This window comes from Zonotrichia leucophrys, chromosome 1, assembly GCF_028769735.1.
Source record: "Zonotrichia leucophrys gambelii isolate GWCS_2022_RI chromosome 1, RI_Zleu_2.0, whole genome shotgun sequence".
Classification (NCBI taxonomy): domain Eukaryota; kingdom Metazoa; phylum Chordata; class Aves; order Passeriformes; family Passerellidae; genus Zonotrichia; species Zonotrichia leucophrys.
In genome coordinates, this window is record NC_088169.1 from 52,109,162 (window position 1) to 52,130,800 (window position 21,639).

The 21,639-nt window shown below is 35.2% G+C and overlaps 1 protein-coding gene across 4 annotated transcripts in view; it reads left to right on the forward strand.

Moving 5' to 3' along the window:
- DACH1 (dachshund family transcription factor 1) overlaps nucleotides 1-21,639 on the forward strand; it is a 352,274-nt gene that overhangs the window by 235,126 nt on the left and 95,509 nt on the right. For 2 of the 4 annotated variants that reach the window (XM_064713502.1, XM_064713482.1), the window contains exons 5-6: nucleotides 12,285-12,420; nucleotides 14,684-14,821. In XM_064713502.1, the coding sequence (XP_064569572.1) occupies nucleotides 12,285-12,420; nucleotides 14,684-14,821 (274 nt within the window). The remainder of the gene's footprint in view (nucleotides 1-12,284; nucleotides 12,421-14,683; nucleotides 14,822-21,639) is intronic. The other 2 variants (XM_064713513.1, XM_064713492.1) reach the window with 1 other exon arrangement.

Here is a 21,639-nt window from a genome sequence, read left to right on the forward strand (position 1 = left end):
TGACTTGATCTTTATTCAGTTATCTACATTTTGCCTCTTATCCTTCTTTAGGTCTAACAAATGAGAAAGAGAAAGTACACAAACTTTTGTTCTTTTATCTAATGTATCTTAGAAGTAGCCACGCAAAAGCAAGTTTATGTAGTTTTTCAGGGCTATATTGGAAATTGATCTATTCATGCAATTTCTTTGACACAAATTAGGTAAATTTAGAATCTCTTGGACCTTCAAATCAGGAGTTACAAAAGTTCTGAAGTTCATAATGGTTTAAGTAGAGTGGAGAGGTCTGACTTTATTAAGACATTCAACATACTGGTGCACCTTTCTTCTTTAACCTAACAAGCACAGAACCGCAAAGAACTGTTCAGTTGAAAGTCAACAAATCTATGTTTTTATTGACCTAGAAAAATATGATCTGATGGCCTAATTTAGTCACCTATACCTCTAAATCTAGGGTCTCCTTTGGAGGCCTTCAGTGGCATCCCTTTCTCACCTTTGTTGACATGAGGAGTTAAGATACTGGTTTGAAAAGAATTACTTATTTAGGTAGTATGCCAACAAGACCAGATCCCGCCCTGGTTTCCATCTTGCCCCTGTGTTGGAGATATAAGTACTCTTCTGCTAACTAACTGATTGCATGGTGATTTTTGCAACTCTACTTTCCTATTTTTACTTGATTGGTATTTAGTAAGAGTTATATGATAATAATATTTTCTGGAAAACACATGGTGCTTTATTTCATTCTAAATTTATTTTCTTAATTGAAACTGCCACCAGTCCAACTGGGGGTCTAAAGAATGAAGATTGAGATGGAGCACATGCTAAATGACACCTGGCATATGAATTACTGTGCCAACAAAACTTTATTTCTTTATTTTCACTATTATCATAATACTTTCCCTCCTTTTATTTTCTATGAGCTATTTTATTTCATATGTACGAGTATAAAATTTGACCTTCATGAGCATTGGTAACTTTCTGTTTCTAAACTTTAACAAGCTCACTTCTAGCTTGTAAAGCTGATTTACAAGTTAGTTGTAGCTATTAAAGCTGCTTAAGTTACCATGGCCTACATTTAAATATGTCTATGGGAGCATATTGCAGTGTGACCACTATCTTTGTCTCCAGTTACCAGTCAGGTACATTTGAGTACGACATATCTCATAGGCCATGTAAAAATGCTTTCCTTTTGTGGAAAGCAGGGCCTGCTCTGTTGACAGATCTAACCCCATTATGGGAACATTGCTGGACGCGGGAAACACTTAACTGAGAAGTACTTTTGGCTCATGTGATCTCAACTTGCCTAGCAGGTTTAAAACGATTGGACTCTGAAAGGGACATACTATATAATTTTGTGTATTATTATAACCGTGGGCTGTCCCATACCAGAAAATTTTCCTTATCCTGGGGGTTGCTTCCTTCGTAATAAGTCAATTTTTGTAACTCTGTTTCCTTTAGCAGAGATAGATTCCTTATAATCTAGGTGAAGACCTTGAAAGTACCTAGCAACTTAGACTCTCTAAAACATTCCAACAGCATGTTATAATTGGAAAATCATAATTTCTTTCCAAAAGTTTGCTTATTTGAGCATTTGTTTGTATTAATAATCTACAGTATGTATCAATGTCTTTTTTGAAAATTCAGCTCTCATATCCATACTAATTAAATATTCATTGTAACTGCCAACTTTTGCATAACTCCTGGCATAACATCCTGTGCAAGTTATTTGACAAACCAGGTTTCATGTTCCCATCTGGTTTGCACATAACTGTAATATAAAAATATGTGGATTTCAATGAAATGTTTTTAAATGACCAAATTAACCTAAGTTCTCTTTAGAAAAGTGTGCACATACGAGGATGAAATACAGATTTCTTCTGAACTTTGCACTAGTAAGTTAAGGATTTTAGGTCCTTTATGCAGAACATGACATTACCTAAGAGCTGTCATGACTTCTTCAGTCAAGGCCTGTAAGTTATTCCCCACAAATAATTTCTACTACAGGTGAATCCATAAACACAAGTTTTTATTTGTCCCTCAAAACTCACTTCTAAATGTAAGATCTTGCTGCACATAGTTATTTCAACAGTACCATAGGGGCTAAGGAACTTACTGTTTCCTACTCATTCCTTCAGCCCCATTGTGGTACAACATATGTCTAGATTTATATTCTCTGTTATTCTCTATTGCAGAGGGATACGGTCATGTGGATAGAGGTAGCACAGATAAGTAATTATGTTCCTATTTTTTAATACTGAACAGGGTTGAAACATCAACCCCACAAACTGAAAAGGATGAGGTCATTATTAGGTGATTGTCTTCCCATGGGGATGGACATAATGTCACTGGCAATTTACCTGTTCTTGTCTAGGCATAGTCAGAGGCTGTGATTTTAATGTCCACTGAGTTATATGCACCAAGTAGTTGAGCAGGCAACTGTAATCAGCATACTTCTTGAACCTTGTGCTGGCAGTGTAATGTTTATGAATAATAACTTATACTACAATCAAAATAAATATCTTCAAGAATAAATGTAAGTGAGAAGGTCAAACCTCCTTTTTCTTTATTTTTACAGGAATGGATGAATAGTGCAGTTGCTCTCTTTCATTAAACTGTTTGTTATTAGAATTATAGCTTCCAGTTTTTTATTGCAATTATTTTCAGACATCTTGGTTTTGTTTTCACTATGGGTTTACTCATTTTTTAACCCTAATTTTACTGAAGTATTTTCTCCTTAGTGTCAATGTTTCGACAAATTGAAAAGTTTTTGAATCACTCATCTCAGAGTTTGTAGTTGTAACCTGAAACAACAGCATAGATTTGAAATTAGAGTACAGCATGTTTGCCAGTGTAAAGTCTGCTTGAAAGTTAGAAAGCCTGTGAGAAATTTCGACTCTGAAAAGTAAATCAATAGTAACCATATCTAATTAAGTAACAAAGAACAAAATTAAGTCTTAGAAAATCAAAGTCTTCAGATTATGAAGAACCAGGTTCATTGGATAGAAGGATTGCCTTTGTGAACAGTGCCACAGTAGATGACTTGCTGACCTTTCCTTCCAATTCACTGACTTCACAGCTAGTGCTGTTATCTTTAAACTCACAAAGCTTCAAATGCCTTTCTATTACTGGGCAATATTTCATTTCTTCATGATAAGATGTTGGAATAAAGCTGAGATCATGTACTAACTAAACATTTTATCCTGCTGCATTCAGGAGATGAGACAAAGACAAAATTACAAGGGAAGCCTTACAAAGCAACACCTTAGATTTGGCAGTGAACTCTGAGCCCTAAAATCTTCAGAATTATATTTCAGAAGAGTGTGGTGCCCTTTCGAACATGAGACGAGCATTAGATGTCTTTTTGTAATGGAATGTTTAGATATATGAGTTGGATGAATAAGAGGAGAGCAACAACAAGCAGGGACAGCAGATTGTGACAACAATGAATTGCAGTGAGTGTGACAGCTGTGACCTGGGGATGCTTTAGACATGAAGTGGCTTTCATCACCTGCCTGTGGTTTCAAAGGCTGAGCTTGTTAGCAGTTTCACTACATCAATTTTTTTTCCACTCAGCAGAAAGATATATGAAAATATAAAGGACATACTTTATAAAAATAGCAACTTGAAATTACATTGTAAAAGTTAGAACAGAGCAGCAGCATGCCAGAATCAAAAACTGCAATTTATCTACATATGCCTAATACTTACAGAAAGAATTAAGAATAAAACAGACGACACCAATATGTCCAGCTGAAAATGTGAAGACAGCAGTGGCACAGTAGTTTTGCACTGTGTAATGGATATATCAGACTAAACTTTGCTAATTTCCTCACATCTATCATAGCACTGGTTGTGTTGCACTATTTTTTACCTTTTTTTGAATCTATCTATATATATAGATAGATATAGATAGATATATTCCAGTGATCCAATAGCAGAAATTTACTGTTAACTTATTTAACAAAAGTAGCTGCTTACAGATTTTATTTTTTAGACTAACTCTGTTTATAGGACTATTCTGACATGAAATTTAATTTTGGAATTCATTCACTTTTTCATTTTTCATTGTCAATATGTGTGTTCCTGTTGATGCAATTTAATGTTCCTATCTTTTTTTGCCTATAATAGATAGGTCAGTTGGTCAGAGCCTGGTGCTAATTACACCCAGGTCATGGATTCAATCCCCATATCGGCCATTCACTCAAGACCTGGACCTGATGGTCCTTCTGGGACCCTTCCAACTCAGACTCATGTGTTTCTGTGATTTTTTCCCCAAAAAGTCCAAATAATAGCCAAAGAGAAGAAATACATCTCTGCCATATAGAAATGGCTGAACAGAGTACAGTTTAATGTCTCACATCAGACGGGTGGTGAGCAAGTCCAGAGAGCATACCTGAAAGGAAACAGACTCTGAGAGGAAAAAGGGCAAGTTCACTTCACTGAGCTGAATCTTGAATCCTGTGTTGAAGGCAGAAGTTTTCTATGGACGCTTCTGTGTCTTACAGGAAAAGCATTATGCAGGCAGTGGCAGCATTCCTGTGAAGCTGGATATGCTGTACGCCTTTCACAGACAGGGAATGAGAACAAAATTGATTGTGTTCCAAATTGGCAGAAAAACCCTTTTTGTATGCCTAACCTGAAAAACACCTGACTTTTCAGATAACCTACTATTTTTAGATACATTAGTGCATTGTGCATTCAAACCAGAAATTTTAACACTACTTTAAAATGCTTTTTTAATGTGTAAAAGGGCAAGAGGGAAGCTACTTTAATTTCCTCTTTTTCTGATATGTGACGTATGATCAAGTTTTCTTCTGTATGTAAGGAGAAATTTGATTTAGAACATTAAAATAATAAAATGTAATTTTATTACAATAAATATTTTAGAATAAAAATAGGACTATCAGCTCCTAAAACAATTGCTTTTACTTGTTAAGAAACCAAACATGGAAATTAGAATATACCAATGAATTTTTAAGTATAATGTAATTCAAATAACACTTAATTTTATCTTAGCTGCAGAGAATATGATATCTAATTTGTAGGAATTTGAACATAATAGAGAAAATCTCTGCCTTAGAATAACTTGTGTATATGCACGCTTTTTTTTTTTTTTTTTCATTTAGAATGAGTAGATCTTAGGTCAAAGTATAGTTGACCTTCTTTATTATGGCTTAACTATCTTTATCTTAGAGGACACTGTGTTCCACCTCATTAATTAGTTCTATCTATATGATTAATATTATTTGTTTTAGCTTTTAATACACTTTTTATATACTGACCTTAGAGGATGCTAACTAAATATGGTAGGCTGTAACTTGGAATTTTTTATTTTTTTTAATAATAGAGGATCCTATGGTTCTTTTATCGTGCATGTTTCTGAGGTGCAGTTTGAAGCTAATAGCAGCCATATGCTCATATGAATTAACTTGTGGCATGTAAAATATGTATTTACACATGACACATAGAAAGTAGTGCAAACTTTATGTTCGGAAATTTGCATGTTCTGGTGTGTAACAGGGAGCTAGCTATGTGTGTAGTGTGAGATTGACTTGATACAAAATGGCCATGGGGTCAGGTGCAAGGGATGAGATGGGTATTGCTGACTTCTAGGGCATAATACATGTGTGGTTTGGATTTACTTTGAAGGGTGAATTCCTAGAGATGCTTCTTAAGCTTACTTTACAAGTAAGGCTAGATTTTCAGAAAAGGAGGAAAAAGCAGAAAAAAAATCAGAGAAATCAGGAGAAAAAAAAATCAGAAAGTGTGTCCAGCTTGCCAATAAGAAGTTACTAATTTGATTGGAACAGAGTTTCTTGGATGTCTATGTATTTGCCTATTGCATGGAGTTTTTTTGTGTACCTTAGAAGGATATTTTGTTTGTTAAAAGAAATATTCGTTGTGAAGCTAAAACCAAGCTCTCTCTTCTGTTGATAGGGATCAACTTTGTTTGCTTGCTTGTTTTTAATCTCTGTAATGGCCCTGTCCACTGACACGCACTTCCTGACTAGGTCATTGTGCTTTACGTACTGCTCATGATCTCCAAGGATTAGATCTCTTGTTGTGCAAGAACTGTTAAAGGATTACTTGGAAGTCTCCTATTTGGCTTCCTCTCAGTTAACTTCTGCTGGAATAATACATGTAGAAAACAGGACACTAAAACTCAAGCCAATTCAGTCTTATTTTCAGTTGATCTCTTTCTTCATTTTATGCTTTCACTTGTCAGTATTCCTGGGATGAGAAGAGCAAAGTAGGTACAATGAAAAATTGCGGAAGTAAAAAACGTAATAGAAATCAACTTCAGTTGGTCCAAAAGATAAATAAGTTTGAGGTATTCACAGAGAGAGAAAACATGTAATGTAAACATCATGGATTCTTTTCTTTGTAAGACATCTAAGATTTAAAATAATAGTGCAATTAATGACAATACAAAATATTAGAACTCCTGAATTTTGATTGGGAATAGAAGTGGATCTGTAAGAACAAGATGAGAAAGATGTCATGTGCATCAGTGTGAAGTTAGCAAGATCTTTAGCAATCCAGATAGTATGCAGGTAAGGAAATAGAAATTAAATTTTATAGCATTCACTCAGATTGATAACAAATATAGAAGTGACTGAGGAAGTTAGGAAATAACTAACTATTAGTCCATTTAATTTGTCACTTCCCGAGTCTAAATATTCATTTAGAGCACCATAGTGTTTTGACTAAAGTGGAATGAAAAAGTAAAACTGTAAAAATAAAATGTTCTGTTTGCAAAAAATACAGATTAACTAATTTCAAGTAACTAATTTCTTACACTTATTCAGCTAAAGCAATGTCAAATTAAATGTGACATTTTACAAGAAAGTTATTCCTGGAATGCATCTCACACAAGTTCAAAATAAGTCAGTAAGAAACTGAAGAAAGAAATCTGTGTTTTGATCACTTTTAAAAGCGATTTTCATAATTCTACCACCAAAAAGGCTTGGAAGACAGGTGTCTTCCCACAAAGGTTGGAAATAATATAAGCTACTCCTTGCTACAACCCACCCCAAAAGGTGAAGGTAATGCAGGTTCTTATTGATAGATTCCTTGGGGCAGATTAGAGCAAAACCACACTGAATGTCGTATGAAAAAACCCACAAATCTGTGTTCTTAAATACACACTTGGAGAGTTTATTTTAGAACACTTTGGTTGCAATGGGGGAGCACATGTGTAGCAATTTAGATTATTATTTTATGTAATAATATACCAATATGAAAACATAAAAATAACACTTAAAAATTGGAAAGGAATAGAAAGATATCACCACCCACAGACCTCATAACTAGAATTGACTGTTGCAGTTTTAATATCTGTTGGCTGAAGTGTTTGTGGCTGCCTTGATCTGTCAGGAATAGGAAAAGCTCACAAAACACCAAAGTTCCACAGTTATATATGCTTAGGTTCATGTGGGAATGCCCAGGTTCCACTCCTGAGGTAGGGAGTTTCACACTGAGTGGTATAAGGCTGTGGATCACAGGACACTTCAGGAGTCTTTCATGATCCATGGCACCTCTGGGGATGCCACAGCTGCCTCTCCTGTCAGCACAGTTGAGTCACTTATGTCCATCAGAATGGTGAACACCTTCAAGACTTTGTGTGAATGTCCCAGTACTTTCCCCGAGTTGAGTTGTCATGCCTGAGCCATTATGAAAAGGGCAGAGACATGATAAAAAGCACTAGCCCAATGGCAAATTGGCAAGATTTGCATCTTGCCAGTCTCCTTTCTTGTCTTTTTCAACACCCAGCTGTAGCCTTCAGTGATGAGTGTGTGCCCTCTGCACCTGGGTGGTCAAGTGGGCTGCTGTTTGGGTCATTCACCAGTCCAGTCTCTCACACTCCTGATTAAAAGATGATGCTGATGCTGATTATTAATATTATCACGACTGTATAAAACAGTTTGTGTCATTTATACTTTGCCTAGCATGCAGTTTGCCTGTGCAGGGGACACTGTGGTTGCCCCACACCTGGCAGTGTTCAAGGCCAGGCTGAATGGGGCTCTGAACAACCTCCTGTAGTGGACAGTGTCCCTGCCTGGCAGGTGTGCTGAAACTAGATGGCCTTTAAACATCTCTTCCAACCTAAACAATTCCAAAAGTTACCTGAACTATGAAAAGTATGACCTTGAAAATAAATTACTTTATTCTTGCACTTCAATGACTTAAAGCACAAACATCCTTGAGGAAGTTTGTTCAATACTGAAGAAGAGCAAGACAACTGAACAGTTAAAAAATTATATACCTTTAGAGCAAGACTTAATTGTGTGTCTAGAGCTCATTCCATGACTAAAATTAAAGGAGCACTGTACCCAAGAGATGAGTTTTAAGGCAAAGTAAACTAGAACATAGTAAAAGGCCAAGACTAAATACCTGTAGGAGACAAATAGCCAGGAGGTGAAGACTGTGTATGCAAATCTGGTTTGGTTATTGCAAGAACATGTATTCAAAGTTTGTCAGAAATGGTAAACAATTTTGTTATTAAGGAACAAGAATGACAAAGAATAAATATTTATGGACAAACTGAGGTGGTGACAACTTACTTTTCTGTTCTCTTAGGAGAAGAAGTATTATTCCTACATATATTACCTGACATGTCTTCAATAGTGATGCAACAGCTGAACTTCATCAGCTTTGTGTTTTGATGTATTTTGAGGAAGGCTTTTGGTAATGAAGCAATTTTCAAACAGTGAAAACATGCTGCTGAAGCAGAAATAAAATAGGCAAAAAAAGAAATTAATATTTTGTAACTAGCTTTGTGACCTCATATATGGACAAAGATGTGATAGAGGGAAGAAAGTGTTTCTGGTCTTCTGAATAGCATTACTGATATATTAAGATAATTATTTTTTTTTAAAGTGACTTAAAAATAACTTTCAGAATAAGATTTTGCAGTATTTGCCTATTTGAGAAATTTAGAAAAAAGTTGATAAATACATAAAAACTCTCCTGTTTTACTTAAAGAGATCAAGACTGTGATTTTGTGAATGTTATGTAGTATTCTGGAACAAAACTGGGGTGATTTCAATTCTAGAGATAACCTCAATCTCATGTGTTACAATCTCTGATACTGAAATCTTTTACCTGTTTTTTAACAGCATAAAATAGTATACCCAATGTCACAGGAACAAACCTGTTATTTATGAAATGGACTTGATATTGAGAGTGTGTAACTTGTCACTGGAATAAGAGTACAAGAAAGGGCGTTAGAGTTCCCTAGAGTGAAAATTTCTTTGTGGTAGGAACATTTTTGGAGGAGGTAAATGCCAGATTCTTACATGCTCAGGATTTGGATCAAGTTGAGAAGATCACCAAGAGAAGGAATGCTTCAAATTTGGCCCCCTAAGAGTTTGTTGCCCACTGCTTAGTAAAGCCTCTGATGCCTGCCTGAGAGTCTTAACAATCCTGAATCGCTGGTGAACCAGATGCTGAATTCCTGCATATTACCTAAATTTTTAACACGACTTTTTACCTGTACCTATCTGTAGAAAAAAATAGGGAAGCAAAAAATGGAGGAAAAATGTAGTGAGAGAGGGTTATACACCAAATTCTCCAGAAATATCTGCCTCTGTGAGTAGGCAAGTTTTAGGAAAAATATTGGGCAGTGGATAGAATCCTAGGTGATATCTGTTGCTAGGATTTTAAGTCAATAAGTTCTATTTCTTTGCTGTTTCATGTAGAGTAACTTGTACGAAAGTGGCGTGCTGTAGAAGTGAAAAAATAGCTCTGATCTGCATTATTTAACAAACACAATTTTGAACAGTTCCTTTTATGAAAAATTTTAAATGCAGTCTAAAGTTAATATTTTGCCACAAACCAAATTAATCTTTTCTACACAAAATCTCTGTTAAGGAAGACACATTGATATTCCAGTACCATTAGTTTATTACTATGACTTTTTTACAACTACAGAGTACTTCAATTTATTATTAGTAGCATTGCCATTTATTATGGCAGTGAATTTGTTAAACACAAAAAATTGCTATAGACTATATTGCTGATTGTGGAACTATGAAGCAAGGATATAAAACAATAGTTAAGGTACTAAATTAGTTTATTTTGCATTTCTGTGTAGTTCAATCCATGTTTTATTGGAATAAAAGAGTATTGATAACGCCAAGATATATAGTTTTCTCATGGATTTTGTCTATGTCATATAATATGAGAATAAAACTCATTATCTGTTTTGTTTGTACAGTAATTATATTTCGTTGTCCTGTGCATTCCTTTTGCTCGCTCCATCTCATAATACGTTCTGTAAAAGCACACATAAATAAATAGGATAAACAAATTAAGCTGTTTAAATAAATTAATTTACTCTGCAGCTCTGTATTCAAATCTTATGTGCTCACTGGATTTCATTTTAATGAAACCCTTCTAAGAACAATACATTGTATGCCAAACAGTGAAATTATATTTTAAATGAATGATTAAATATACCGTGTTCTAATTTATATCAAATCTGTACACTGTGCATGCTTAAATCCTCCTAAATCTAAAGAAATAAATCTTGTACATTCTGAAAACATCTGCATTATAATCCTCCTCTTGAATACCCAGTTCATGGACATATAAACACAATCAAAGTCATAATAAGCCTAGAGCTATGATGCAGTTAAGCTATCCTCATCAAGGTTTTTGACTTAAAAACCTAAGACTGTTAAAGTGGAATCCACTTAAATGTCTTACAACATTGCTCTAAAAAATCTCCTCCCACTCCATCAGTATGCTCATTGAATCCCTTTGCAATCAGAATCTCAAGTTCAGCAGATATTTTTTTATGAAACTTACCTTGAACAAATCTATTGATTACTATAGCTGAGGATGTTGCAAAATTTCTTGGGAATGCATTCAGAGAAATAAATATTTATCTAGTGACTGGGCATGATAAAATAATGACTGCTTGAAAAGAACCTTTCTGTGTGAGGAATGTACTGTTTTTTTCAAGAAAATACATTTGCAACAGCAAGGGTTTTTTTGTGTTATTACACATGTATACTAAATGCATTATTTCATTACCAAAAGCTTTTAGTGAGTTGAAAGTGTGCAGTTGTTTGTTGATTGGTGGTTTGGACTCATTGTTTTTCTCATTATAAGTCAGGTTTTCAGTTATCAAAAGGAGAAAAACAAGCAAAAAAAAAGTTAGTTTAATATCTTCAATCCTTCCAACAGATTTCCTCTATAGGATTTATTTATTTTTATCACTATTTTTCCAAAACAGCCTCACTCTCACATACTTTAGCAATGAGTCTTGAGAAGTTTCAGCAGTGAAAAGGAAACTGCAGGGAAAGACAGTGAATTTTCTAGAAAGAACTATTCTGCACTCATCTCCCTTTGATTATTGTTTGTATTGTCTGTGTCAGACTTCTGGGTAAATATCAGATGTATCTCTCTGCTACATACTAACAATTCTCACACAGCAGATATGCAATTCAAACCATCACAGTCCTTACATTCTGGTTTTCAAAACCAAGGAATCTCTTGAAGTGCTTCATAGCTCCTCTTGGCTGCCCTGCCAGGCCTTTCCCTGGATAGAAAAATATGAGTGGTGGTTTTCCCCATTTTGAAGTGATATGGCCACATTCATCCAAAAAGTGTGATTCATTCCAAGTTTGTGTTCCATGGTAAAAATAGGCATTTGGACTTACATCAGTCATGTGACTGATGTAGGTACTATAAGGAGGTTATATTTTATTTATGATCCATAACAGTTCCAAAAGATCTTGTTGCTCAAGAAACCTCTTCGAAATTAAATTGTGAAGTAAAAGTCACCATGAGATAAAATAACAGTACCCGGTTTTTATTTATTTACAGAAATACATAATTCCTCATCCCATAAGGCTAACATCAGTAAGCCAAAATGTATACTTCCAATTCAACTGCATGATACGTGTGACAAAAATAAAATAAACAAACCACAAAAAAACACCCCAAAAAAACAGAAAAAAACAACCAACCAATAAAGAATCCAAACCAACAACAACAACAAAATGGTGAACAAACCTCTTAATTTTTATAGTAGTCCAGAAGGCAGTTAAAAGCCTGATAGGATGAGCAGTGTTCACATTGCATGCTGAAATGTAAGGTCTAGTGTCCTAAAGTTGCCAAGTTTCCCTTGAGAATGCTCTGCAAATCCTGGAAATGTCAACAGGGGAATGAATAGGTTGGAATTTAAGAGGGAGATTCAGTTTAGGGAAGCGATGTTTGGAAACAGAGGCTTGGTTTAACATTGGCATTTTTTCTCAATGGCTTTTTGTGTGGTCTAGGAACGTGTTCCAGACAGCCCTTCTCCTGCTCCTTCTCTTGAAGAGGGCCGAAGACCTGGCAGCCACCCATCCTCTCATCGGAGCAGCAGCGTGTCCAGCTCTCCCGCACGGACCGAGAGCTCTTCAGACAGAATCCGTAGGTCCCATTCTTCTCCTTCCCGCCCCTCTAAAGCTGAGGAGGTGCAGCTTGTGTTTCTGGTCACAGTGCCCTCGCCTTGAATAGATCTCACATGTCTCCTGTTCAGAAGTTCAGCTGCAATAACTATCTCCCAGCATTAAGTTCCCCAGTTTGCAGTACCATAATATCTGATGCTACATTAACAGGTACTGATATAAACTGCCATCATGTCATATTAAACATATAGATATGAGCAGTGAAATACAGAATTGCAGGTGGGAAGCAATTTGCTAGATTAGTTTCAGAACTATGCATATAGTGTAAACATTTTTAAAAGAAATTGAATTTTATTTAATCTGGTTACTCGGTTTTGATTTCTATATTGAATCTGACTTCATAAGCAATATTTTATGTGGTAGAATTGCTCAGTAAAAAGAAGAATTGGGTTAAATAAATTAAAAATGTTCATACATTATAAATTTTTTAAATACAAAAATTTTTTTAATGGTGAGAAATATGATAGAAAGAATAGCTCATAGCTCACAGGGGACAGAGTGAAATTAAACTATGTTGTCCCAGAGTGATGATGCCATTTTTATCAAAGTTCCATATGCAGGTTGTAAATTACATGGCAAAGACTCTGAATTCTATGATATTCCAGTGCAGCAGTGGAAATTAAGGTTTTAAATGCCTGCTATTTTATGGATATGTACCTAAATTCGTATTACACTTGTCCATTCCCTTTAATACTGCTCTGTTGCAGGTTTTTGTGTGTTTGAATAGTCTTTCCACAGTGGAATTTGTCAGTAGGTGAAACTGGAGGGTTTGGCACACCCATAGAAGGCCATGAAATAGCTGCATGAAATAGGTGGCCATACTGATTAGATGCAACACGTGTCCTTTGGGCTGCTTCTTTTCAGGCTCTCCCTATACTCAGGAAGCTGACTCTTCATTGACCTTCAGATGAGAGATCTTTCATTAGTGTGTGATGAAAAATGACTTACCAAAGAAAAGAAATGAGGCCTGACTATGACAAGCTGAAAATTCTGTTTTCTTATCACTTGGACAATTCAGAGAGCAGATTAAATTGGCATCCCATATACTGTGACCTGTCTATTTCCCCAGGCTTGACCCACAAGCCTTTCATTATATTTTCTTTCCATTGTCCATTTGAGGCGGGGGAGTGATGGAGTGGCTTTGGTGGGCATGTGGTGTCCAGCCAGGATCAACCCACTGCAGACTTCATATGTGAAGGTCTGAAAAAACCCCTCACAAATGTGGAATTAATTTTTTTTCTTAATTGATTGAACAGTATATTTGTTTACAACTGATAAAGCTCTTTTCCATTGTTCTCTTAAAAAAACCCCAAAACAACAAAACATCAGAAACTCCCAAAATCTAAATTGAGAGATATTTATTGTTTTTGGTAAGGAATTGCTCATTTTTTTAACAAAAAAGGAAATTATACTGTTCAGCTTACTATAGAGTTTACAGACAGGAGTGAGACCTTTGCACATTTTTTTCTTTTCTTCTGTGTAAACATAGCAGAGTTCCTTAAGTAGTGCATCACTTCAATAACTTATTTATTTATATGATAATTATTTTCTGTCCTATCTGATTTGCTAACATCACACCTGATTCTTAAGTACATCTTTTGTAGTGCCAGCCAGAAAGATGGCTACTATAGGAATATGCGTTCCATACAAAAAAAAAAAACTAAAAATGGCATAAACATCTTGAAAAGACAATTTTTTTTCCAGAATAAAAGCATAGAAATATAAACTACCTAATATGAGCTTCTGAGGTGTGTTTGAGACTCATGAGGGTCACTGAAAGCTGTTAGACAGCGTTTTTCCACCTGATGAGCAAATAAGCACTTCTACTGTTGCACAGAATATATAGAAAAACAGTGTTTATCACCTGAAAGGCCACAATGCTTCATTTAATGAAGTTATTAGGGACTGCATATTGGGAATGTTGGTACTTAAGCATTTTTGTACAATGAACTAAAAATTTAGCAATTCTTTTTAAATAAGCAAGAACATATTTGCAAATCTCTAACTTTATCCAAAGTTACTGAACTTTCTTTTTAAAATGCATTGTTTTAAAGTAGAAGTGACAGGAAGAAACTTTTCCTCTCTGTGCATCCTGATAGCACTAATTAAGTAACTTTGTGATTGTTAGAATTCTTGTATAATTAAGAGGAAGGCGATGTAAAATAAGTAAAAAAGAGTATTGTTCGTATGACAGCTGATTTCTTTCTACCTGTGCTTGTGTCTAGCAGCTGTCCATCAGAACGGGCTCTCTATGAACCAAATGCTGATGGGTTTGTCACCTAATGTCCTGCCTGGACCTAAGGAGGGGGATCTGGCTGGTCATGATGTGGGACATGAGACAAAAAGAATGCACATTGAGAAAGGTAACATGAATATTCTAATTCTACTGCTTCAGTGTAAAACAAGTGTTGTCTTGGTAGCTAAATATTACTATAATTGTGATTTTTAATTTCCTTATTGAGATTTTTGTTTAGCTGATTTTTTTTTTCAGTTTCACAAATCAAATTGTACCAGGATAATAATTTTCATTATCGTTCTATTTTGTCAACTCCAATATTTATGAATATATATATATATATATATATATATATATATGAGGGAGAAATTTCATAAATATTGCAAAGCAGGATGAGTAAAAAATTGTTTTACATTATTATTGCCACTCTGACCCTTCTGCAGCACTGTTTAGGTATTTAAAGTTTCTGTCTCCGTCCAGTTGACTTTAATGACCTACTTCCCAGAGGGACTGAGCACCATGAAAATTAGTCCATGTGTGCAAAAATGAAAAAGGCTAATACCAAGCCATTAAATTAGGGAATTGCATAAAATGAGGCTGGTATACATTATATAATGGGATTTAAATTTAATTGAGTATATGACCAAAGTGTTTGATCTAGGTGAATAGTCCACATGCACTTATGCTGATTATGACACCATTTCATCTCTGCTGGTATTCAAAGTCAAGTTCCTGTTCAGGGCTCTTACAGGGGATTTTGGTGGGGTGGTGGTAAAATTTCGAAAGGTGCATTTTGTGTTTTATTCACTTAATATATGTGAATTTTAAGTCTTATAGACTGGAAACATTTTTTTTTTTTAAAGAGAGGCTTAAAAGGCAATGCATGCTTTGAAAAAAAATTTCTTTAAGCTTATCAGAAAAGTCTGTTCTTTGAGCACAACGAGAGAAAAAGTAAAAGGTACAATAACCAGATGTTGAAACAGAGCTGTAGCTATGAAGATTTCAGAATAAGACATTTTGTGACATATTTTAATAGCTATAAGGTGATTCCTCCTCTGTCTTGTGTTTGAACACTGAGATATGAAAAGGAATTAAAACCTGGACAATTCTGTTCTGGACAGGTGGTGTTTTTAATCAGATTACCAGAAAAATTAATGGAAACAACATTTCTTTTATATAAACCATTTAGTTTGGTTCATTGCACACACAACCTGTTTTTGCTTACACTATGCCCTCACTCAGCCTCTGCAAATTGTATCCCTGCTGTGAAGTATGATGTGATCAAATAGGTTTGTTTTGAATTTCCATAAATGATTTTATTTCAGCCTTTGAAGTTACTTGTTTAACTGTAATCTGACTGGTAAGTTCTGCAAAGAGAAGTGCATATTAAGAATGGCAATACTTTTGCATATCATTCAGTTTTTCAAAGTTTTTTTTTAATTATGTTATCCCAAATATGTTTTCCCAGTCTTTGCAAGATCTGTTCTCAGTAAAACTGCTGAACTGCTGAGAATTCTCTTTTTTCCTCAGTCCTGTTTAGGTCAAACCACCTTTTTTTTCTTTTCTTTTTTTTTTTTTTGTTCTTTTTTCCCTGCTCTGTTCCAGCCTACTGAATTAATGGTAAATATTCATGGGCTATCTAGATTGATAGGGGTTACTAAATTAAAAATTGTTTTCTGTCATGACTACATTTATCATGTCTCTCATATCAATCTTGTAACTTTAGTACTAATCTAATCTGTATTAGAACAAGTGATTTGACTTACAGAAATTTGTGGAGATAGTAATTATCTAGTTTTGTCACTGTGAGCTTGCAATCAGGTTTTGAAACTGTTTTACCCCTGGAAATCAGTCAGACCATATTTAAAAATGCAAACACACATGCAGGTGGTGGCACTTTAATTGTTAAAATGCCATCACCTTCATCATCTGAGAAGAGAGGAAAAGGAAAAGGAAAAGGAAAAGGAAAAGGAAAGGGAAAGGGAAAGGGAAAGGGAAAGGGAAAGGGAAAGGGAAAGGGAAAGGGAAAGGGAAAGGGAAAGGGAAAGGGAAAGGAAAGGGAAAGGGAAAGGAAAGGAAAGGAAAGGAAAGGAAAGGAAAGGAAAGGAAAGGAAAGGAAAGGAAAGGAAAGGAAAGGAAAGGAAAGGAAAGGAAAGGAAAGGAAAGGAAAGGAAAAAGGAAAATAGAAGTCAAAAGCTCTAAGTAAGTATCATGAACCATCTAAAAATTAATGTGTTTTCTTTTAAGACTTTTGTTGGCAGAAATATACTAGGTGCAACTAAAATGTCTTTTAATAGAACCTAGAAAATCCTAGTCTGGAAGGTCCTGTCTTTTCTCTTTTTTATCCTCTCTTCCATTAAACAAAAGGAAAAGATGAAAAATCTCTGAAGTTATCTGAGATCAGGGACAGTCAACAGATAACTTGAAGGGGGAACAAAGTTATAACAGAGCTAACTGATCAACATAACAAATTTTTTGTCAGAGGGGTGAACCATTTGTTTGACCTGATCTGTGAGCTGGATGTGGGAGAAAAATGTCATTTACCTGTTAGAAACATAGTACAAATGAGCTAATTTGAGCAGTCCACACAACAAGGTGTAATATATTTAGAAACAGTTCATTGGCATTTGCAAACTGAATAAGTCTTTCAAAGATCATATGTATTTCTATTAAAAGTCTAGCAAGAATTATTATTAATGACAAAAATTAGTTTTTATTAGAGTGGTTTAAGCTACCAGTAAAGCACTTCTGTCGTTTTGTGTGAGGTTTTTTGTTGTTGGTTTGGTGGGTTTTTTCTTTTTGTTTTTTCTTTTTTTTTTCCTGTTTTTTGGTTTTTTTTTTTTTTAGGTTTTTTTGTTGTTTTTGTTGTTGTTTAATTTTTGAGGTTTTTTTGTTCTTGCTTGGTTTTGTTTGTTTGTTATTTGTGGGCTTTGTTTTCATTTGTTTGTTTGTTTGTGTTTTTGGGGTTTTTTTATTTGCCTTTAGACTGCCTGCAAAATATACTTTCAGGTTCTGGTATGTGGAGTTGTGAGTGACTTTACCTTCCATTGGGTCAGGTTATTATTGTGACGCCACCCATCAAATGAGGATCTGTGGATCTGACTGTTAAAACTAGAAAGTTCTCGTCAGGCTCTGGATCATTATTTGTTGCTGGAAAACGGGAATAGTTTCTGTTGTCAATGTTAAAATGTTTATTGTTAAAATGAAGCATGGGTGTTGGGGACGTTGTCCAGCTGCTTAATCCAGCTTGGCTGCATCCTAGCTTCGTGCTGGGTCCAGACCCAGTGTACAGGTCTGAAGTTCTACTCATGCCCTGGGTTCCATAAGAAGGATACTTAGGTTTCCTAAGGTAATTTGTGGTCCAGTGAGGTTCCTAGTCTGGACTAGGGAGGACAGCAGAGCACTGATGCCTCAAGATGTCATCATCTGTATCACCAGAGGTCAATTACCCTAGATTTCCAAAGTTTTTGGTTATTAGAAGACAGCATCATTTCCAATTTTACTGAAAGGCTGTAGAACTGCAAATGGTCCTGGGAAGAATGAGGTAAATTCAAGTACACAATGTTAGCTCAAGTGTTTGGCAGCCAAAACTAAGCATCTAATTTTGTAATCTATAATTATGAACTCTTTGATGATACTCATTTGTCTTTATTGAGTCAAATTTAACAAGAAGGGCTTATGTGAAGTATAGGATTCATATTAGAAAGGATCCTTTCAGTTTTCCATGTTAAGAGAAGACTTCAAGTCTTTTCAGGTTTCTGTGACATCAAGAGTCTAGTTCCTCAGTTCTGGTGAGGTACATTTCATCACTTTTCCCGTTCAGCTTACATATGATATCCTGCAGGCCTTCCCAGTCTGAAGCTTTGAGAAGCAGATTTTTGGTGTTTTTTGTGGAACTGAATACCTGTTCAGCTCTTCAGTAATGGTATCTGTTAAGTATGGATGGCAAAGAGGAACTAGTGGAGAACATAAAAGACTAGACTGCTGAATCCTGATCCTCTTTTTGCCCATTGATCTGAAGTGCTTCAAAAAAAGAGAGTTCAAAATAACCAATGGCTTAAAAGTCAAACACACCGTACTTAGAGATGTGGAGCACATTTCCTGAGCACTATCCTTAATCACTGTGCTTTTTTTAAAAGAGGAAAGTATATTTTAACATTATCACTTTACCCTTAACGACCTGGACTCAGGTTGTTTTGGGTATGCAAGGTGTAATTTATAGCTCAGTCCTGCTGGCAGGGTTTGTCTACTTACTAGCTCCAGGTGGCTGCATGCCATTTTTTGGGTGCTGTCGGAGGCAGTGGCTGCTCATAGCACCCTCTAACTGGTACCTGCCTAGCAATACCTGCTCTGTACTTTACAAAGGAATGTAAAACTCAGCTCACTTCAGCCCAAGATTCCCTTATGGGGCACAGCCACTGAAAAGTTTGTTGGTTTAGCACCAAATTTAGATGCTTAAGTGTTTTATTGGATCTGGCCTTAGGGCATCAGATTAGAATTTTCTGTCTCCATCAATTTGGGTTGTTTTTAGATAGACACCAACAGAAAATGAAGCCTGAATGTCATGCTTACATTTTCAATTGAATATGTTATTTGAGATGTTATGGGAAGGACACTCTCTTGCTGAAAATATGCATGCTGTTTTCTATGGCAAAATATAAAATACTCACCATGCTCAAAAACAAGTTAAAGTATTTCTTTCAGAAGAGCTTTAAACTAGGATATTAATGGAAATTCCACAAGTAATTTTCAGGTAATCAACAATAACTGCTTCTTGACAGCAGCAATTAAGGTATAATTTTATCAAATCCATGTATGAAAAAGCCCCTGGGTTTGTCTTTCTTTTTATTTTATGTCCCCCTGTTGAGACAACATCAGTCTTAGACCTTTGGCTAATATTTTCTAGAAGAGAATGATAAAATTTCAAAGTATCCTCAGTTAAAAATGGGAAATTTAAATATTCTGAAGTTAGAATTGGGGTTTCCTGTTAGCATTCATGCATCAAAAAGGGAACTAATGATAAGTATGCCATCCTATATAGTTAGATATTCATTCTGTATTATCAGCAGTAAATCCTCATAAAAGGCATGCACAATGTAAATATAGCATGCTTATTCACCTTAAAAATACAGAAACACATATGAATATGTTTCTATAAATATGAAAGACTCAAAGGAAGTTTTAGCATCAACACAATTCTCTCCAACCTGGGCTGCTCTCTAACAAAGTCAACAAGCAAGTGATCCAGACTTTTGCTTAAATTCCATTCCTGATCTGTTACAATTTTAGTTAGTTTTCTGAGAATGCCCTTTTTTAAGGAGGATACTTACCAGCTGATGTACAGAGTAAATTTCATCGGCAGCTCTGCTGCCTGGCTGCTTGTGTAAACATATTTTATCTGTTCATTTTTGTATGGATGCATACTCACAGAGGGATACTTATACAATGTATTTATTTGACTGAATATTGCATTTTAATATAACAAGAATATTATTATACTTAGATGTGTTTCTACATGCCAGTACATTTGCAGTTAACACATTTCAAGTCTACCGTCTCAATTCACATCTTAAATCTTATTTATTAAATCTTAATAGATTGGTTGTTAAATCCTTAAGATACTGAGTTCACGCTTTCTGTATCACTTAGGACTTCTCAAACCCTTAAAAGATAATAGTCAAATTTTTGACCTATGACAGATAATACAATAAAGATCTGCTAAATTAAAGGTTTGATAAAGCCAGTATCACCAAGATAACCTTTTTACACTTTGGTTGTTGATGTATCTTTTCACTCAGTCTGAGAGGCTCAGGAATTTTAAAAGTACATTAAAAGCTATTACAGTTAATGGATTACAAAGGTGAAAAATAAAATCAGAAGTTTTTTCTTAATGGGTTGTTTTTTGCTAAGTAGCTTGAAAACATCTATTTTGTTACATAGAAAACATATTATTGAATAGGGTGTGAATAGTATGTGTAGGCAGGAAGAAGTACAAAGGCTGTACAAACTTCTGAAAGCTTTTTTTTCAGTGCAAATAATTGGATAAAATTATTTCTGTAGACCCTCATCCTCCAATGACATTCCTCTGCAGACTTGTTTGCTACTAGGGGTCGTTTTTCTGCTGGGGTAGTAGTAGTTTTGGCAGATTTTATGAGAGATTTGCTGTGCAGTTTTCACTTGATGGATATGTGCACATCACTTCCAAAACATTCCCAGCTAACTGGGCTCAATGCAGCCCAATTGGACATAAACAAACTGCCTATTGCGCATTTAAAGTGACTCACATGAGTCTTGGACACACCTGATTTTCTGAATAAGCTCAAATGAGTTACATGTGCACAGAATCTGATGCATTTTCAATCTACTGAAACAGCCTTACGTGTGCTGTTCTTACATGCCTTGTGCCCCAAACAGTTCTGAAAGGTGCTTTATTCTTTAGTTTCTTTTTTTCCCCCCAACTTTCTTTTCAGTGGTCATTATGTATCCTTCATGCAATAGACCTTAGAATAGTCTTTAGTTTTTTATGGTTTTTATTGTATCTGTAGTGGAGAGGAGCTATAAACCCCTGTGAAATAATTTTGCATGCTCATTATGATTTTTTAAATTAATTCTTAAATGAAGACATAATGGGCATTGATAAGATGTTAGAAAGAGCATTTTATCATGCTACCACATTGAAATTTTCAAATCATCAGTTCTCTTAGTGTTTACTTCTAGGAGAAATATGTTACAGGGAATGAAGTTAAAGAAGTTATGGCATCCCACTATGAGAGGGTATGTCCCATAGCACCATAAGGGTGATCAAATATGGTTCTGTTTCTCTAAAGTAGTTATTTCTAGTTTGACTTTTTGTGGGAGAACAAAAGGATACGTGATATGTCTAGCTGCCCAAGGACTGAATTGTGAAGACTTAACATATAATTGTTTTGTGAATTTAAAGGGAGC